Genomic DNA, 19,914 nt, shown 5'->3' with positions numbered 1-19,914 from the left:
AGACCTCTAGAGCGTCAACTACTTGGCTGATCGTTGTCCTAGTATTTGCTTCTTCTCTCAGACATATAGACGCCCATATAAGCGCTCTTCTCACAGCTTCATCCATGCACCCGAGTATGCTAATAACGGGGAACCCACGCTAAAATCTGATATTAATAGCTTTGTAAACCTATTAGGGACGCATCATTGGGTCCACAACGTATACTTGTACAATGGGTAATTCATTGAATAATATTGGCTTTTTTATATCATCACCATTCTAACAGTTTTGCCTCTCTTTTTTTGTACAGAGACTACCATTGATCAAGGACTACAACATGAGGAAGATTTTAGATCTGATGTTAACAATACAAGGTCTTGGCATGGAAGAAGCTGTGAGAAGAGCTCTTATATTGGCGTTTATGTGTATGGGAGAAGAAGCAATCTCTAGACCAATGATCAGCAAAGTACTCGACGCTCTAGATGACCTAGTTAAGTGGCGAGAAAAGAGAAGAAAAGAGCATTCGGTATGGACGATGAGTAGAAAAAGCTATTGAAAAGAAAATGTAATTGAATGTTATTAAGAAGAAAATAAAGATTGCGATATAGAAAAAGCTGTTGATATTGAGAAGAAAATGTAATTGACTGTTATTAAGAAGAAAATAAAGATTGCAATATAGAAAAAGCTGTTGCTGAGGCTATGTAATGGGCTGAGTGGCGTTAAAGGAGGAAGAGCAATGAGCCGCCAGCGCCAGTTCCATAAACACAGAATTGAAATTGAACAAATGTTTTATATGTATTTACTGATTAGTTATGTTTTTTTTGTTAAAAAAGCTTTACTTGTTTGTTACGTTGCTTGGGTATAATAAGAGTTTCATGTCGAGAAAACTCACATTCGGCATTGGTTAAATGTAATATTGGCGTTTCATTGGCGAAGATAACTATTCAATAGCTATAAAAATTAATTAATTAATCTACTATTCTTTGGAAAAAAACTATCAAAAGTATATTTTGATAACTAGACACTTAAAGCCGTCTATAAAAAATCAAACGATAAACATATCATAACAATTTGTATTAAAACAAGCATCATTCATAAGAAAATCTAATACAATGAATGTTATTGCTCAACAGACTAAAAATACAAGTGAATATTTTTTTTTTGGGATAAATCTATTTCAAAGGTATCATTCCATTTCATCAAAAATTTACCAGTTACAATGGATTTTTTTTTTTTGACAAAGGGAAATAAATCAAACTTTTAAATTAATTCCACACATTCCATTTTCTTTATGAATATATAAATTCTTTGTAAATTTTATCAATTTGTTGTACTTTTTAAAACGTACATGAATAAATAAGACTGGAATCCACTATTCCACTAATAACTCTATTTTCTAATTCTTTCATTTATTGTTCCATTTTCTTTTCTTACGAATAGTTATTTTACTTAGTAGATCTCTTTCCGATGGTTGAAATTTATTTTTAAAGTTCAAAAGTATTTCGGTCATGATATTTTTATTTTCTGTCTTCTCATGTTCATAAAATTGCAAAACGCTTCTTTCTCTTTAGTTATGGTCATAATCCGAAAACATATTTTAGTCCACATGGTATTATTTTAGACATTCGTAGTTGAATGTCAAACTATAATCAGTCATTTATCTGTACTATTATTTGCAAAATGATTTTTTGCATTTAACCTCTAAGTTAAAAATTATAAAGATTAATATCGCTTATATCCTTAATGAATAAAATATATAAATTAATAAAAATATATATTAAAATTTATTTGATTAAATAAGTGATTAAATTAATAATAATTATCCAGAATCTAGAAAATATATTTTAACTAAAAAGGATAATTAATATATATATATATTGTGTTGTTATCTGAAAAATATCTTTTAATAAAAAAGTTAAAATAAAAAACAAAAAAACACATAACTAAATATTAATCAATTAATTTTTAATTTTATATAATTGAAAAAAATATTGAGTAATTTTAAAGTTTATTTATATTAATAATAAACATAGTGTACACAAAACAATTACAATATTTATAATACATAATATTTGCGAAATGAAAACATAAACAATAAATTATCATTATAGTCTTTACGTTAGTAATGAATGTATTAATAAGTAATTATAAAATGCTTTACAAAATTTAAAATATTACGATGGACATAATTTTAAGCCCAGTCCATCATAAGTAAACCCAACCAAATGCATGCATATGATCTGCTGTTGGCCATCATCATTGTTTTTATTTTCCACCTTTTCTCTTTTGCTAAAAAAAGATAATTTTTTATTTTACTTTCATAATTAATCACTATTAGCATATATAATAATATTATATAGTACTAAATCGAACAAAAACTTTTTTTAGAGGAGGTTATTGGTAGACCAATTCTAGATGAGTTATAAAAATTTTGAGATTTCATGGTTATTGGTTTATGGATTTTTAAAATCTTAGTAAAATTAATTGCTATTAGTTTGAAATTTCTAAAATTCCATTCAAATCCTTTATTATTCGAAAAGTCTAGTTGCCATTGATTTTGCAATTCTATTAAATTTTATTGTTGTTGGGATATAAATTCTCTATACTTTTATCATGAAACTAGATTTTGAAAATACCATGTTTACTAGCAAGATTTTAAAAATCCATGTAAAAAAAACATATTCACATGCGAACATCTCTCACTTCTCTCTTCTCATCTCATTCAGACATCAATGATGACACCTTAAGAAGTATTGATGTTGAGAATTTTTTTTTTTTATACATTATGAAATTGTTTCTCTTCTTCTACTTTCGTTAGTCTTTGAATGTGTTCTAGATTTGTCAGAAAAAAAAAGAATGTGTTCTAGATATGTAACATGAAAGAAGATGATGCTGGTGAGGTTTCGTGTTGTAATACATATGTGTTATATATATATATATATATATATATATAAGATTTGTAAATTTTCTAAAAAAAGATTGTATATTTAAGATTTTTCTTTGAGAAAAAAAAATATAAAATCTATGATAGTCAATAACAATCAATGAGAGTCAATACAAAATATTTGATAAAATTCATACAATATCTTTTAAATCTATTTGGCTTTTAAAAATCTATCAACTTATAGAATTATTAAAATTACACATAAATTTTGGTCTCAATAACTTTCAGACACCACCTAGGCATTTGACATACATTATACTAATTGACGCACCATTAGCCTAATGACACGTCACCTGATATTTACTTGTTCGGCTGTCAAAATAAAAAAAAAAGACTAAAACGACGGTGACAGTAGATAGAGAACAGTCACAGTTATATTTTAATATATAAAAAACAAAAAAAGGAAAAGAGTGTGGGGGGAGGGAACGGGCCCACCATTAGACTTGGGGGAGAAGGGGGGGGGGGGGGGGGGGGGCAAGTCCCAATTAAAAAAAAAAACCCTTATTTTTCGCTGGCTTACTTCGCCGGAATCTGAAGAATCTATTCGCCGGAGAGTATCACAGCTCGTGACGACGCCGTCGAGTGAAGAAAAAATTGAAATTGAGGATTGAGGAGATGTATGTAGTACCTCCTCCCGAGCGGTCCGGTTCTGGATCCAACGGTGATTTAAGGGTTTATCAAACTTGGAAAGGCAGCAACGTGAGTTTTTTTTATTCCTTCATTTTTTATGCTTTCTGTTGTTCTTTGAGCTACTCACTTACTAGTGTTGATTAGTTGCTTGTTTAGCTCTCAGTTAATAATTGGACTTAGATTAGTTCTGTCCCAATTTCGACCTAATTCAAATTGGGAACCTTGGGTTCCGTCTGTCTCTCAAGGAATCTGAACAAGTGTTCATCCTAGGTTGTCAAAAGGTTTCCCCTTTGGTTGCATAAGCTTTACCCTTTTTAAGCTCAAACAAGGAACTTTAACTTTAGTCTTAATATGTGATTATCACTGAGTAGTCATATCTCAATGATAAATTGAGTTACTTTGGATAAACAGTTTTGCAATTCAAGGGACATGCTTCTTCCAGTATTTGATGAGCTCTACCTTTTTTTTTTTTCTCTTTCAGATATTCTTTCTACAAGGAAGATTTGTATTCGGACCAGACGTAAGATCATTGGCTTTGACGATATGCCTCATTGCCGTCCCCGTCACTATTTTCTGCATCTTCGTCGCAAGAAATCTAATGGACGACTTCTCTGATAACTGGGGAGTATCAATAGTAGCTGTCGCCGTCGTCTTCACCATTTATGTAACTACACTTTCTCTCGCTTTTGCATTTTTTTGCTGATGTTACAATGACCTGAGTAGGCATGTCCATTGATGTTTAATTGGTGTCATTGCCTTTTGTATCCTCAGGATATAATCCTTCTGCTGCTTACATCCGGAAGAGATCCAGGAATCATCCCGAGAAACGCTCATCCTCCAGAGCCTGAACCCCTTGACAGCAGCAACATGGACGCAGGAGCTGGCCAGACTCCGCAGCTGCGGCTCCCTCGCATTAAGGAAGTAGAGGTTAATGGAGTCATATTCAAGGTCAAGTACTGCGACACCTGCATGCTCTACAGGCCGCCTCGCTGTTCCCACTGCTCAATTTGCAACAACTGTGTTGAAAAGTTTGACCATCACTGCCCTTGGGTTGGTCAATGTATAGGTCTGGTAAGTCGCAAAAACATCCACATAAAACTATAATTTTCAAATAACCGTCTTATATTCTCTCAATGGTGGTTGGTTGCAGAGGAACTACAGATTCTTCTTCATGTTTATCTTCTCAACGACGCTTCTCTGTGTATATGTGTTTGCCTTCTGCTGGGTTTACATAAGGAAGATCATGGAGTCAGAGCATACAACTATCTGGAAGGCGATGCTCAAAACTCCTGCCTCCATTGTTCTGATAGTTTACACATTCATAGCCATGTGGTTCGTGGCTGGCTTAACAGCTTTCCATCTGTATCTCATCAGCACAAACCAGGTTATATTATTGCTAACCAATTCAATCCTCTTATCATCTCTTTAGTAATCTTTTTTGATAAGTTGATTTTATTGTCTTTTGCAGACTACATATGAGAATTTTCGATACAGATATGATCGGAGAAGCAACCCACATAACAAGGGAGTGGTTAATAACTTCAGAGAAACGTTTACATCAGCTATCCCTCCTTCAAAGAATGACTTTAGAGCGATGGTCCACCGTGAAGGTCCGTTGCCTCCAAGATCTGTAGCAGGCGGGTTCATGAGTCCGAACATGGGTAAAGCCAATGATGACATTGAAATGGGGAGGAAAGCTGTTTGGGCAGACATGGGTTCAGAACATGGTGACGCCAAAAATGGTACTGACGAACGGTTACATGTTAGGGACGGTGAGTTAGGTGAGCTGTCTCCGGACGTTAGGACAACGGTTGATGAACAAAGTGATAGGCTTGGTACGAGGCGGTCAAGCTGGGGAAGGAAAAGCGGGAGCTGGGATATGTCACCAGAAGTTATGGCGTTAGCAGCCAGAGTAGTGGAACAGAACCAGAACGGTGGAGGAAGCAGCAGTGGAAGCGGTCTAGTGACTGAGAACCGGCCTACATAGTCAGATACACGCGGTTTAGCACGGAAGAAAGACAGAACAGAGATGAAGTTCAGGGATGGTGGATACAGGGTTTAGAGGAAGTCTGAGAGGTGGTTTTCTTCTGTTTTTTTTTAATCTTCAAATGCTTTTTTTTTGTGTTGGATTATTCAGATTAAAATCAGTTATTGCAAGGTTGTGGTATGTGGAGGAGAAGAGTTTATGATGGGTTTGTTGGAGTAAGCAAAAAGGTTGAATTGGTGTGTTGTTTTACTTGTTGGTATGAGTGAACTTCTGAAATTTTCAGACAGTTCTTTTTTTGTTGTGTTCATACATTTAAATGATTTAACTATATATATATATATATATATGATTTATTGTTAAACAAAAGAAAAAAAAATGTATAGACAAAAAGTTTCTCTGTTATCACCAAGAAGCTGAAACTGAATTATAAGCATGGCTCTGCGATTGATGCATAACTAGATTTTAACTTACATTTTCGTGCAGATATTTTCCATTTTATAAATATATTTAATATTATTAAAATTGTTTTAAATATATAATTTTTATTTTAGTATTATATATTGTCTAACTCTATAATATTATTGTTTATATTTTTTATTTGACATTTTTAATACTATATAATTTTAATTTTAATGTTATATATTTTTTATAAAATAATATATTAACAATGCCAAATAAGAAATATAAACAATAATATTATAGAGTTACACAATATATAAGATTAAAATAGAAATTATATATTTAAAATATTTGTAATAATATTAAATATATTTATAAAATGAAAAATATTCGCACGGAAGTGCGAGTAAAATCTAGTTAATATATTATTTTATAAAAAAATATTTGAATTTTTGGTAATATTTTCTAAAAAAATTTAAACAGATTTTGTTATAATTAAAAAAAATTATAGTTATAATTTTTTTTTTCATTAATATATTAAATGAATTACTAAAATTTCAAAGTTTTCTAATAGCATGTTTTTAAAATAGTATATGATCTAAAGGTTATTATATACTATTATATTTTTGTATATAAACATTTTTCAACAATATGTTGTTGAGAGTTTCAAAATAAATAAAATGATAATATGTAGTTATAGATATAAAAGTTTAATCTATGTTAATAAATTTATTTTTGTATAAAAGATTATATAGTTTACAAATTTTAACCCTTTTTAATGGTGAGTGATAATTTATTTAAATGAAGCAATTAAAAAATAATTTTTTTTAATTTACCTATTTAATATAGTTTTTTGTCATATTTAATTCATATAACACTTCTATTTTATATACTATATAATACATAATATAATTATAGAATTTATAAAAAATAGTATATAATTTTTATTTTCTTGCTTTATGATAAATTTTAGTTAACATTGATTTATAATAATATTATATTATTAATTACAAAATTAATTAATGTGTTATTTAATAAAAATATTTAAAATTTTAAGAAAGATTTGTTAGATTTTTTTCTCAATAGATTTTGTTATAATTTTAAAAAAATTATATTTAGTTTATTATTAATGTAAATAATCAAATATGTCATATTAACTAATTTTTAAAATGGTTCTTCTATTACTTGTTAATAGTAGATAAAAATAGAACTCTAATTTTATAGATTAGATGCGTTGATAATACAAGGTTGCATAAGAAAGTGTTGAGGTCTCTGCTGAGTTGTAGATAGTCAATAAAATGTCCAAAACTCCAAATGAGTTATGGAGATTAAATTAAATTTTCATGAAATGAAAACAATCTAAGCTTTCAATATAAACATCAGATCATAAAGACAGGATCTTTAAAGAGAGACAATAAGATTGCATGTGGTATTGACACATGACATATTTGCATGTGGTATTGACACATGACATATATATGTACATAGTAACAATATAAAATGGACCATAGTACAATTGAAATGTCACTATTATCATTTAGTAGCCTCTTTATTAGGAACGTTTTATTTGTTATAGGTGAGCGATCGGGTATCCGTTCGGGTTCGGATCAGGTATTTGGTATAGAGGTGTAGAACCCGTTCGGTTATTTCTGAACTTCGGGTCGGGTTCGGATATTTTTAGTTCGGATTCGGTTATTTCGGATCGGGTTCGAATATTTAGATTTTGAAAAAAAATATTAAATTTTTCATTTCTCAAATTTCTTGTATTTAAAAATATAACTTTCACTTAACTAATTTTTTTATTTTTAATAGATTGAATAGTTAATAGATTTGAACATAACATTTTGAAACTAAAAAACATTAATTTGGTTATTGTTTTTTAAATTTTGGATGTAACTTTTTGTTAATTTTTGAAATAAAAAGTTTGATATGCATTTTAAGTGAGTAGCAAATCATTTTCTCCGTAATTGTATGTATATCATATGAACTAAAGTATGTGTAGTATCAATATAAATATTTTATATAAAATGAGAGATGTAAACTAGAAATATAAAGTAAATTATACATATGTTCGGTTATCTTCGGATATCCATTAGGGTTCGGATATTTACCTGTTCGGATTCGGATATCCAATCTCTCCTAATTCAATACCCGTTCGGATATTTTGCCACTTCGGTTTGGATTTCGATTCGGGTTCAGATGCGGCTTCAGATATCGAGTAAAGTGACCACCCCTATTATTTGTTATGGAGCCATAACCTCTGAAACCATTCTTTTCATCTTTATCTCTGTCATCTAAATTTCACTTTTAACACTGCAGAGACTTAACTCCATCACATGAGAGAGAGACAAGCTCTTCTGTTCATTTATAAAGAGACACACCAAATCTTAAATACTAATTTTGAGGGATAAAGTTGAGGTTTGATTTTGAGTTTTCTACTACTCCTTTCCCTCTTCTTCTCAAGACCAAGAAATGTATAAGAATCAGTTGCAAGAGGTTGCACAGAGAAGCTGTTTCAACCTCCCATCATATACTTGCACAAGAGAAGGACCAGACCATGCTCCAAGGTTCAAAGCTTGTGTAAACTTCAACGGTGAAATGTTTGAAAGCCCCACTTATTGTTCTACACTCAGACAAGCTGAACACACAGCTGCTGAAGTTGCTCTCATTGCTCTCTCTTCAAAGGGTCCTTCAAAGTCTCTAACTGCTAGAGTTCTTGTAAGTGTCTTTTCCTTCAAAAAACATGCACTGTTCTTCTCTCCATCTCTCGTCTCATTTGATTTGTTCTTTCAAAGGATGAAACAGGGATCTACAAGAACCTGCTTCAAGAGACAGCGCATAGAGCTGGTCTTGATCTACCGGTTTACACAAGTGTGAGATCAGGACCCGGTCACATCCCAACGTTCTCTTGCACTGTGGAGATTGCTGGAATGAGTTTTATTGGAGAATCAGCAAAGACTAAGAAGCAAGCTGAGAAGAATGCTGCCATCACAGCTTGGTTCTCCTTGAGAAGAAGTGAACTAATAGTCAAAAAACTTTTTTTAAAATCAATTTGATAATTAATAAATATTCAATCTTGTTAATGTCTCCACACAGTGCCAAGCATGGACTCTCCGGTTGAGAAGAGAGGTGAAGAAGAGAAAGAAAGAGAGGTAGTTGCAAGAGTCCTCTCAAGATTTAGACCAAAAGAAGTTAAAAGAAGAGAACAACATCACTCAAGAAGAAGAGCAATCCGACAAGAAACAACAACCACAAGAGAGTTTTTGTCTGAGAAGCTCAGATTGATCAATCCCTACACCAACGAACCTTCATCATCATCATTGAAGCACCACCAAACATTACCATCAAGATTGAATCTCCAACAACAACAATACAGAGTCAAATCATTGCTAGAGAAGTCTCAAGAACATGCAGGGATAATATCGTCGTCATCAATGGAGAGAACAAACTGTTACAGCAAGCTTCTGCCATTTCCAGAAATGTTTGTAGGAGGAGGAGGAGGGTTTCAGAAACTAGCTCCAGCTGTTCATATTAGATCAGTGATCCCAGTTTGTTCAGCTCCTCCACCGAAACTTAGTCCTTCTTCTGCTCCAAGCTCACTGGGAAGTGGAGACCAAGAGAAGAAGCCTCTGAGATTAGAATCGAACCCATGTTTAAAGATCGTACCTTTTGATCAACCCATGCTATGATTAGAGAAAGTCTGTTCTGTATGCTCGTCGTGTTCCTTGACTTTGTTTTTTTTTGAAAATTAACGGTCTGAGTCTGACATCACTTCAATGCTCTGTATTGCACATAGAACAGAGGAAAAAACAGTCAGAGAGTGAAAGAGAGAGAGCAATAAATGTTACACCAAGAGAGGATAGGAAGATGAAATAAAAACAATTAATGGCATTTGTTTTTCGCCATTAATGCACCGATTTGCTCTGCGTCTCCTTCCTCCTCTCACTCAATAAAGGCTAATTTTTTTTCAAAATAATTTGTTTTCGTCTAAAAACGGTTAAACGGCTACGTAAACAGAAATTATTGACTTTTTGTTGACCGGTTTGATTCTTTTTTTTTTTTCTGATATCAAAACCGTACCAACTCCCAATCAGTAATAGGGCTGGGATTTAAAACCCGAATTGGAACCGACCTGAAACTGACCTGTTTGGATCGCTTCGGTTATCGGCTATTTACTTGATCGGTCATCGGTGGATATTGTTATAGAGAACTGTACTGGGTAGCGGTCCAGTAATTACACAAAACCAATTGGATATTCATTTAAACCGAAACCTATATTTTCAAAAGACAAGTTTGGCATTTTCAAATTACTAGACCACTTTAACTTATTTGTAACTACTTTTACATAATAAATACATATATAACTTTTGTTAAAAAATAAAATAAAATATATTTGGGTTAATACTGGTATTTTATAATCGAACCGATTGACCCAGAACTGGTCGACGGTCCTAGATAGATACAAAATCACTATACCCGATTTACCTGAAACCGAACTATTCTTACCCATAACCGGAATATCTGAGAGCCATGCCATAATCAATAGGTTCTAGATCCCGGTTTATACGATGATGTGCTGTTCTATTTTAATCATCTGAATAACATTATATATGCTAGGTATCTAACATTGTTCTGGCTCAAGCATCTTAATTAGAGCAAAAACACTTGAAAAACTTCTATTCTTTTTTACTGAAACCTATCTTGTAACGATGATGAATTAATGGTCTTGGTATAGAATGATTTAGAAGATATATCCAACTTTGCTAAAAAAGAAAGTTTTTCTATAATTTTCTTATTTTAGTTAAGAGAATTCAAAGGATATGAATCTCCCATGAAATCTGTGGTTCTTTTGTTGTGTTAGGTAAAAAGAAAAACCATTTGACTTTCTTTCCCCTAGTGTCAATGGATGTAATCTTCCTTTAGGTTTTTTTTTTCTTTCTCATCAACTATTATTTTTTTACCCATGCTCCGGCTTTTACAACAACATGGGTTGTGTTGTTTCAAGGCCTGAGACAAATGAAGGAGGAGATTATAAACTGATAACTCGCCGAGGATCTATCGGTAAAGATAGTGAAATTTCTGAGAGCATCACACTAGATCACGAATTGTCTACACATAGCAAAAGGTCCAAAACTGGTGGTGAAAAGGCATGTAAGGAGGAGGAAGACGTACGTGAAAATGCACAAGAAGAGAAAGGAGACGAGCACAAACTTTCACCATCTCCTAGTTTTCGTATTTATTGTGTTTTCCCTCGTGATCCTAATGATGACAGTTAAGTTCGTTTATTTACTTATGTTTCTTAGTCAAATATAGGCTTTTCTGTGGTAGAAACTAAACTACGTTTGATTATTATATGTGTAGACGTCGTTGATGATCTGCCACGGAACAAGAACATATCAGAAGTAAACAAGGTGGAATCTACGAAACAAAAAGCACACACAAAATTTGCATGTTTAAAAGGTTGCGTTAAGTAACTCCAGAGGGGAAAATTTGTATTAGATCTTCAATGTTTATAAAAACCAGTTTGAAAATCGGAAACGCTAACATACTCGGTTAGAAACTTCACATGCATGCAGTATTTTCTTTTTGGGGTTTGGATATGAAATAGCTTTACTATACATGTAATCAGAGCCTGTCCTGAGGGCAAGCATGCCAAGGATGTACGTGCTTTGGCCTTCCATATAATACATAATTATTTGGCCATTTTTTTCAAAATTATCCTTTTGAAGAGTTGATTATATATGCATATGGAATGAAACGGTTGCGAATTCCAGTATCCTTTTTCACTTAAAATGTTTTTTTTAATGTACCAATTTACAGGTGTAGTTTTTTTTAGCTTACGCCCCATGTAATATCAGGGGCTCATGGGCAGCATTGTTTTTTTGCTAAAAGGTAAATATCATTACGAAATGAACTTTGAAGTTTACAAGATGTTAAAACAAACTGTAGACCTCTATGCTTAATTACAGGGCAAAAAAGTTAAAAACATGTAATCAAGAAGACAATCGAACCTGAAACCGTTATGCCTTGGAGCGAATAGGACAACAAGGATCGATACAAACTTAAGAGTCGGGTGAAAGGACATAAACAATGTAGGCAGATGGGAAGACCGAAACCCAGAGATCAAGGGACACGATGCTGGCTGGAAGTTGTTTCATCCGACTGCCTGAACCAATACCTTCCTCTGAGACACAGAGACAAGCCCGCTCAAGGACCGCCCTCTAAGTCCGGGCTGGACAAACACTGAACCCAAAATCCGGTACAGACAGGACAACACAAAACCACAAGAGCTTAATAGCGCTCAACTAACCTAACCGCTCGTCCTCTAAGCCAATTAATGGAAAGGGGCAGCATCACCATTTCCTGGGTCTTACTCCCTCCTCCAGCCGCAAGGTGCTTACCCTGATCTCGAAGAGCTCAAAAACACCACTCCCATGCTCGTTTAAACCTGCAGATCAAACCCATTCTCCCAAGAAACGCCAATCAACTGCAAAGGGAGGGGGGGGGGGGAGAGGAGCTAACAAGAGCATCGACTCAATAGCCAGAACGTCTAGATCGACCCGAAAGGAGAATCATCTCATCAAGCGAGATCTGCGGTCCTGGGACCTCATCTTAGACGCAGCAAACTCAATTTACCTTTGAATCGATGATGGCAAGAGGCGACGTTTAGGAACCTCGCCGTCGAGGTTATTTTGATGTTGGGAGAGGAGTCACCTTCACCAGTGGAAAGAAGATTCGTGTTGTTAACCCAGTCCCAGAGAGCCTAGACACGAACCCCCGGACTCGTAACAGCACTGTAGACAGAGCCACAAAATGCGTACAACGGCACCAGAGATTGAGACACATCACCAACGGACCACGACAGAGAGGAAGTTGGACTTGACGGGAGCATCGTGAGCCCTCTCGCAACGCCTAGAGACGCTGGAGAGGCAAGACAGAGGCTAAGGAGAAAACGAAGGAAGTTAGGGTTAGGGATAGAAATTGGGGGCGCGTTAGGTGGACGCGCCAAGACGAATCCAGGGGCAGCATTGTTATAATCATAAATTTAATTACAACTATAAACTAGAACAATAATACATTCTAATTAAAAAGTAATAAACACCAAAATGGTGGTATACACCAAGACGTGTCTATGTATATATATATATATATATAACGTTTTTGTGTTAAAGAGTTCTGGTATATCGTTGTCTCGGTTTGATTTAACGGGGTCATCGTTCTTCAACTTAACAAATTGAGGTTTAGACTGAAAATATGGGAGAAAGCATTTTTTTTCCTTAACAATATGCATTATTTTATTAACAATATGCAATATGGATGTCATATCTAATTAATAGGAGCATATTTATTGCAGTTGTCTTAGGTTGAGTCTCTTAGCGTAATATAAGATACAGTCTTTTAGTTTTTAACTAAAAAAGCTAAGAGACGTCTCTTAGGGCATGTTTATTGTAAGTCTCTTAGGTTGGATCACTTAGCGTAATATAAGATACGGTCTCTTAGCTTTTAACTAAAAAAACTAAGAGACGTCTCTTAAATAAGAGATATAAGAGACGTCTCTTAGTTTTTTTAGTTAAAAGGTAAGAAACTGTATATTATATTACGTTAAGAAACTCAATCACCTGCAATAAACATGCTCTTATATCTCTTACTGAAGAGACTAAAAAAAAACTAAGAGACCGTATCTTATATTACGGTAAGAGACCCAACACAAGAGACCTACAATTAGATTACATGTGACAACAACACTACAATTAGATTACATGTGACAACAACGGCTCGTATTAATTAGATATGACATCCTTTATGGAGTTTCATCTAAGAAATACATTTTCTTCACCAAATCAATACAGAGATCTTCGGTCTAGTAGTTAGTGGTCAGAAGCTTTCACTGCTTCTCTGTTTTTACCGTTCTTAACTAGTTTCTTTACTCATCAAATCTGTTTCCCAGACTTTTGTTCAGAATGCCAACAAGCTATAAGGTTGTATTTGTGCTGCCATTACTGTGACCATACCCGTTTTTTTTTCTCTCCATGTTTACTCATCGAATACTACACGCCTACAACTCATCAACATTCAACATATATATGTCTTATCAAAAACATGAACATATAGTATGAAATTAACCTTTGTCTACCATATTATTTACGATTTATGCCATTAATTTTTTAAAAATTTCAAGACATTCACTAAAGTTAATATTGTAAAATCAGTTTTAGTTAATTAATTCAAAATAATTAATTAATAATATATTTCCATATCTTTGAAGTTTAGCTCTATATATATTGTTGTACAAAATCTTGTAAAATCTTTTTAGTTTATATTTTGCAGATAATTAAATAATTTCATAAAACATTAAATTATATTTATAAATTTAAATTATATCCAATTTTAATTTGAAAAATAAAAATAAAGATTAATATTATATATATTATGTATATGTATAATTTACTATTAACAAACAGGTGAAATTTCAATAATTTAAACCAAATACTATTATATATATAAATTATCATCTAGAAGAAAAATTATATAGTAGTATCATCTAAACCAAAAAATAAAATTATTATAAATATATTTTTAATTCCCTATAAAAGTAGGAAACACAGAAAATAAATCAAAAGGAATGAAAGTTTAGTAAATTATATATACTACTATACTATTTTAGATGCTAAAATTGTTACATATTTTATTTTTTTACCAGAGAATTAAACCAATCTACAAATATGAACAGAAATTAAAATCAAATATTTGTGTTTCATTAAATTAAAATATTATATACAAAATCATGCGCTTCTAAAGCTCTGATAAAAAAAATCTAGTATATCTCTATAGAAATCTGCTAAACTGGAAGTACCGTAAAAGTTACAAAAATACCGTATATGTATTCTTCATCTGAATATAAGCTGGCATGAATTTGAAGCCCTGACCACACTTTTCAAATCCTTGACCACCTCGACTTTCTCTTTAAGCTTGATACGTTTTGAGGAAAAAAATGCTCTCTTCAAACTAATTGCGTTCTTTAGAACGTATTTCGCCACTTGTTTCTCATCTTCTCGTTGCCATTTGTAGCCTTTCCATATGAATGTCTCTAGAAGAAACCAAAAACATTTAGGAACATTCTCTGGTTGTTTCCATTCCCCACGATCCACATAATCTTTTTCACAATGCCATTTCTGAGACCAATGTGGGAGGAAAGACAACGTTGCGTTATTATTATATCAACAAACCTAAAACCGATTTTGGAAAAATTGTTAATATATAGATGAAACATTATTTACGTTGATGAACTTGAGGGTTTTCAATTTAGGAGACCTATCAAGCATAAGGATAAGTAGATTCCACCATGCTTCTTTATATGCATGTAGCTCCAAGTACACCAGCTGATCGAAGATGCTACCGGTAGGAAACGTAACCTATGCATGAAGCAGTATTAGTATTAGTAATAATTAATTTAATGACAACAAGAAACTTAATTAATTGCAAGAAAATCTACCTTCAAGGGAGATATTCTCAATGAAAGACGTTTTACTGAAGTTAGAGACCCTAGAAGGTTCTCCTTGGATATACTAGAGACATCAATGATACTTGCCTCCACCAGCTGCATAACATTCTCGATTAGACAAAACCCAAGACCACAAATCCCTTTAATCTTTAGGATCTTCAAAGAAGGAGCATTTATCACATAGCCCCAATCTAGTTGTCCACCATTGCTATTATAAATTGATAGCTTCTCTAAAGATGGCACTGATATAGTGAATGTCTTTACACTGCTCTTTGAATATCTATGCACCGTCAAGGTTTTGAGATTAGGACAGCCACCCAAAAGGTTAGTAACTGAATTATTGTCCATGTAGTCTACATAGTGAAGATGTAGATTTCTAAGGGATTTGAAACAAACCAAAGAAGGGACATCCATATGGACATTATACCTAAGTCTCAAGGTACCTAGTGTATTAACTTCAAACAAGCTTCTAGGAAATTTGTACACTTTCCTAGATCGAACTTCGAGAACCAGCTCGTGCACATGGAGACCCAGTGCAATTCCAAGCAAGACTCCAGTATCCTTTGCATTACATCTTTCTAGATGAACATTGAGATACAAACTCTGTAGGACCGGAGCCATGTGTGAAAGCAAAGTCCGGCAAGCATTACTTGAAAACGTCCCGAGTTGACATTTGTGATCCAAATAGTCAAACTTGAGTTTAGGCATCAACTTCCAAAGATATCTCCATTGCTTAGACAAGAGACTTGTGGCGATGGCAACTTTCATAGGAAGTAGACACAATATCCGCAGGATCAAAGCCTCAGGCAACTCGCTGATCCTGTCAGCATTCTCAAGGTCTTGATTGCTCATGCTCCCAGCAACTCTTTTGCTGTCAAAAGACAAAAAATTAAGTTGAACAAACAAAAAAACACTAGTTGGTTTTGAGTTATGGAGATTAAATTTAAGAACATCTAAAACATCCAAAGAAACTGACCTCTGCCGTTTCATTGAAGATATTTTTTGTGTTGTGTATGAATTAAGCTTGCTTAAAACGCTTTTCTGACGAACTCCAAACACACGCGAGATGAATCAGCTGCTTGAATTTTGTGCAGTATTGATAGAAAGCTTCACCAACACGAAAACAATGAAGATCGACAAAACTCCAAAACTAAAAACCTATTCTAAACTAAAACCATAAAATGTAACAACGTTATTGTAGTGTTTTTTTGCATAACAAAATTACCGTAATTAACTACAAAATTATCGTAGTTAATTAATAAAGATAACTATTTGGTGATAATCTAGATAATTTGCTGTACCGTGTAGGTAGCAGGGCTGAGATCGAGGTGGCAGAATTAGACGGCGGAGTTTAGGGCTTTTTATGTTCTTCTTTTTGACTAATGCTGCCGCATGAGAAGTAATAACAACTATAGTCAACTCTTATGATTAAAGAAAACTATAATCAACTCCATAGGCTACCCTTTTTCTTTGTTGGGCCCACATATGGGTATAGGGTTTGAAGATTATCCGACTAAAATAAAGATTACTGGATAATATTAAAATTACCAATTTGAAATCATACAAAACTACATAACGCAGATTATTTCACAAAATATATGTTGAATATTGTACTATCTTGATATAAGCTTCACGACGTGGTAAACGTTCTGGGTAACGAATATACATGTTCATAATGTTCTTTTCTTGAAAAGCAAGAAACTGGTGGGAAAGTTTTGGTGTATGTTCTCTTTGGTATCGATCTCTCGCCTCATGCTTATTGCTGTTTTTTTATTATCTCTGGTCATATTATGAACTTAGTTAAGTATTCTGTTACATATTTCCAAATGCCAACAAGCTAACAGCTACCTATAAGATCACAAACCTTATTATTGTAGATATCATCGAGACAACAGATAAAAGTTGAGGTTCTTTTTCTTACCAGACTGTCAAAAGTCAATCAAAACGCAACATATCCAAAACAGATTTACATATATATTTGATCTAAAAAAGCATAGTAAATTAACTAACGTTTGCATCTCCAAACGGTCAAACGAAGGCCATACTAGAACTCAACCTCCACAAAAAAACGATATAAAAAACAATTAGAGTAAAGCTCCATAGTTAGAAGTGATTTATGGAAACAACCAAGACTCTCTTAGTAATATTCAAAAGTTTTCATTCTGACAAAATAAGCTTACATGGTGAATTCGAAGCCCTAACAACACTTTTCAACTCCTCAAGCATGTCAAGTCTCTCGTCCCAGTTAAGGGGAGAAAGTTGCTCTCTTCAAACGATTTGCATTTCTTAGTTTATACTTCACTACCACTTTCTCCTCTTCTAGGTGCTCTTTGTAGCCATTCCACACAAATGTCTCGAGATTGATCAGCAACAACCGTGCATAAACATTCTTTTCTCGATTCCATTTCTTGTAGGCCACCAGACAATTTTTCTCACAAAGCCATTTCTGGACCAACGAGGGGTGGAAAACACAATGCACATTACCATAAAATATTGCAAAAACATCTAATGAATGAACTTGAAATGCTTACATTAATGAGTTTAAGGACTTGTAATTTAGGAGAACTATCTAGCATGAGCAGAAGTAGATTCCACCATTGGGCTTTATGTGTAGAAAGCTCCAAATATACCAACTAATAAAAGATACGACCAGTAGGGAATCTAACCTTCATATATACATATACACACATGAAACCATATTAAAACATAAGGAATGTACTAACAGAAAGTAACTAATAGATTGCAAGAAAAACCCTTACCTCCAAGGGTGACAAAGCCAAGGAAAGACGTTTGATTGAAGTGAGAGATACCAGAAGCTTCTCGTTAGTTATCTTAGAGACTTATCAATATTTGCCTCCACCAACTCTGGTGCATTCTCAATCAGACAACAGTTAAGAGCCTTAAACCCACCAAAGAAGGAGCATTTATCACATAGCCCACAAAATCTTTTTCATCATTGTAATCATAAATTGTTAGTGTTCGTAAGGATGGAACTGCAATAGTGAAAATCTGCCCATAATATTGATTATGGCGCAGTAACAAATTTTCAAGATTGGGACAACCAAATAAGAGGTTAGGAAAGGATGAATGGTCTTTGTAATCCACATAATGAAGATGAAGAGTTCTAAGGGACTTCAGACAAGCCTGAGAAGGGACATCTACAAGGACCCATGCACGGAGTTTCAAGGTCTCTAGTGTTTCACAGTTATACAAGCTTCTAGGAAATCTAAACGTCTCTCTATTATTAGATGTAGCATTGAGTTCCAGCTCACGCACATGGTGTGCATAAGCAATTCCAATCCACATTCCAACATCCACAGCACCACAACCCAATCTAATAAAAGATATTTGCAATCTCTCTAACACCGGAGCTTTATTGGAAAGTAAAAGCCTGTAAACAATCTCTGAAAATCTCTCGTGTTCGCTTTGATAGCTTTCATAACCAAACTCGAGTTTAGACACCATCTTCCAAAGAAACCTCCATTCTTTAGACAGAACACTAGTGGCTACGACATCTTTTATTGGAAGAAAAGACAATATATTGAGAAGAAGAGCTTCAGGCTAGTTACTGATCCTATCCTCATTCACAACACCTCCTTTTCTCAAACTAATAAAACAAAGAGCATACATTCAGTTGGTCACTGGAGCTTAACAGTTTAAGAAAAACCCTAGAACGGTTCATAACCAATAGGATAAGAGAGAAATAATTAAATACTAAAAATATCCCATCGTTTCATTGTTTTTCGTCAGAGAACAATTAGGCAGTAGCTGAAGTGCCTCTCCCGAGTTAAAAGCGCTCTTTGGATGTACAGTATAGCCAAAAGCAAGGCATATGTTAACTTATATGGATTTGCTTAACTAAACAAACTTATCAATTACGAAGTACTAGGGATATACAAAAGATACTGTCAAAAAATATCTACACAACCTGGTAACATAATATATTAATTATACCAGGTAATAATCTGACTCCTACGCAAAATAATATATTATATAAAATATTTATTGAATAAATAAGTTTTTGTAAAAGTTAATTTTTAAATAATAACTAAAGATATGTGAAATATATATATTATAGTGAACTGATCAAGTTAAAATTGTAAAAATATTTAGTTTTTATCAATTCAATTCAAGTATGATACATATTTCAATCTCAATATCTAAATAAATGAATTTTCCTACTTATATGGTTTTATTTATAATCATTTGTATTTTATAACAAGAATTTTAAAATATTGATCACAATTTTTTTAATCTGAGACTTTAACAGTTTTATTAATTTATAATTGTTTTTGAAAATTTAAAATATAACATATACGAAATTTAAAATTTTATTATGTAATTTAAATGATTTTTTATTTATTTTAATAATATAAAATTGAATCAAAAATGTTAGAGGATACACATTTTTTTATAAAACCTTTATTATTCAAATTATTCAATATCATTAATTTAATATATATTTTAAATCA

The 19,914-nt window shown here is 33.1% G+C and overlaps 3 protein-coding genes, 1 long non-coding RNA gene and 1 pseudogene across 4 annotated transcripts; 3 read left to right on the top strand and 2 right to left on the bottom strand.

Annotated features, from left to right (window-relative positions):
• The first annotated feature begins 3,386 nt into the window (after window positions 1-3,386).
• Window positions 3,387-5,837, top strand: LOC125577683 (probable protein S-acyltransferase 7). The gene is made up of 5 exons (XM_048739288.1): window positions 3,387-3,623; window positions 4,036-4,218; window positions 4,326-4,625; window positions 4,705-4,938; window positions 5,023-5,837. Exons 1-5 carry the CDS (start codon window positions 3,540-3,542, stop codon window positions 5,539-5,541), a joined length of 1,320 nt encoding a protein of 439 aa, XP_048595245.1. The 5' UTR covers window positions 3,387-3,539; the 3' UTR covers window positions 5,542-5,837.
• Window positions 5,838-8,183: 2,346 nt separating this feature from the next.
• LOC106415068 (double-stranded RNA-binding protein 3) lies at window positions 8,184-9,677 on the top strand. Its single transcript, XM_013855684.3, has 3 exons — window positions 8,184-8,658; window positions 8,736-8,955; window positions 9,037-9,677. Exons 1-3 carry the CDS (start codon window positions 8,413-8,415, stop codon window positions 9,627-9,629), a joined length of 1,059 nt encoding a protein of 352 aa, XP_013711138.1. The 5' UTR covers window positions 8,184-8,412; the 3' UTR covers window positions 9,630-9,677.
• A 398-nt stretch (window positions 9,678-10,075) lies between these two features.
• LOC125577684 lies at window positions 10,076-11,366 on the top strand. Its single transcript, XR_007316082.1, has 2 exons — window positions 10,076-11,211; window positions 11,302-11,366. It is a non-coding gene; the product is annotated as an uncharacterized LOC125577684 (long non-coding RNA).
• A 2,491-nt stretch (window positions 11,367-13,857) lies between these two features.
• LOC125577682 (putative F-box/FBD/LRR-repeat protein At4g13965) lies at window positions 13,858-18,238 on the bottom strand. The gene is made up of 3 exons (XM_048739287.1): window positions 15,434-18,238; window positions 15,219-15,353; window positions 13,858-15,113 (listed from the first exon to the last, which is right to left on the bottom strand). The coding sequence occupies exons 1-3, from the start codon at window positions 16,430-16,432 to the stop codon at window positions 14,829-14,831; spliced, it is 1,419 nt and encodes a 472-aa protein (XP_048595244.1). The 5' UTR covers window positions 16,433-18,238; the 3' UTR covers window positions 13,858-14,828.
• Window positions 17,600-19,685, bottom strand: LOC106413250 (annotated as a pseudogene).
• Between the last annotated feature and the right edge of the window lie 229 nt (window positions 19,686-19,914).

Source organism: Brassica napus, chromosome A9 (assembly GCF_020379485.1).
Source record: "Brassica napus cultivar Da-Ae chromosome A9, Da-Ae, whole genome shotgun sequence".
Lineage (NCBI taxonomy): Eukaryota > Viridiplantae > Streptophyta > Magnoliopsida > Brassicales > Brassicaceae > Brassica > Brassica napus.
This window is presented reverse-complemented; position numbering and strand designations above follow the sequence as displayed.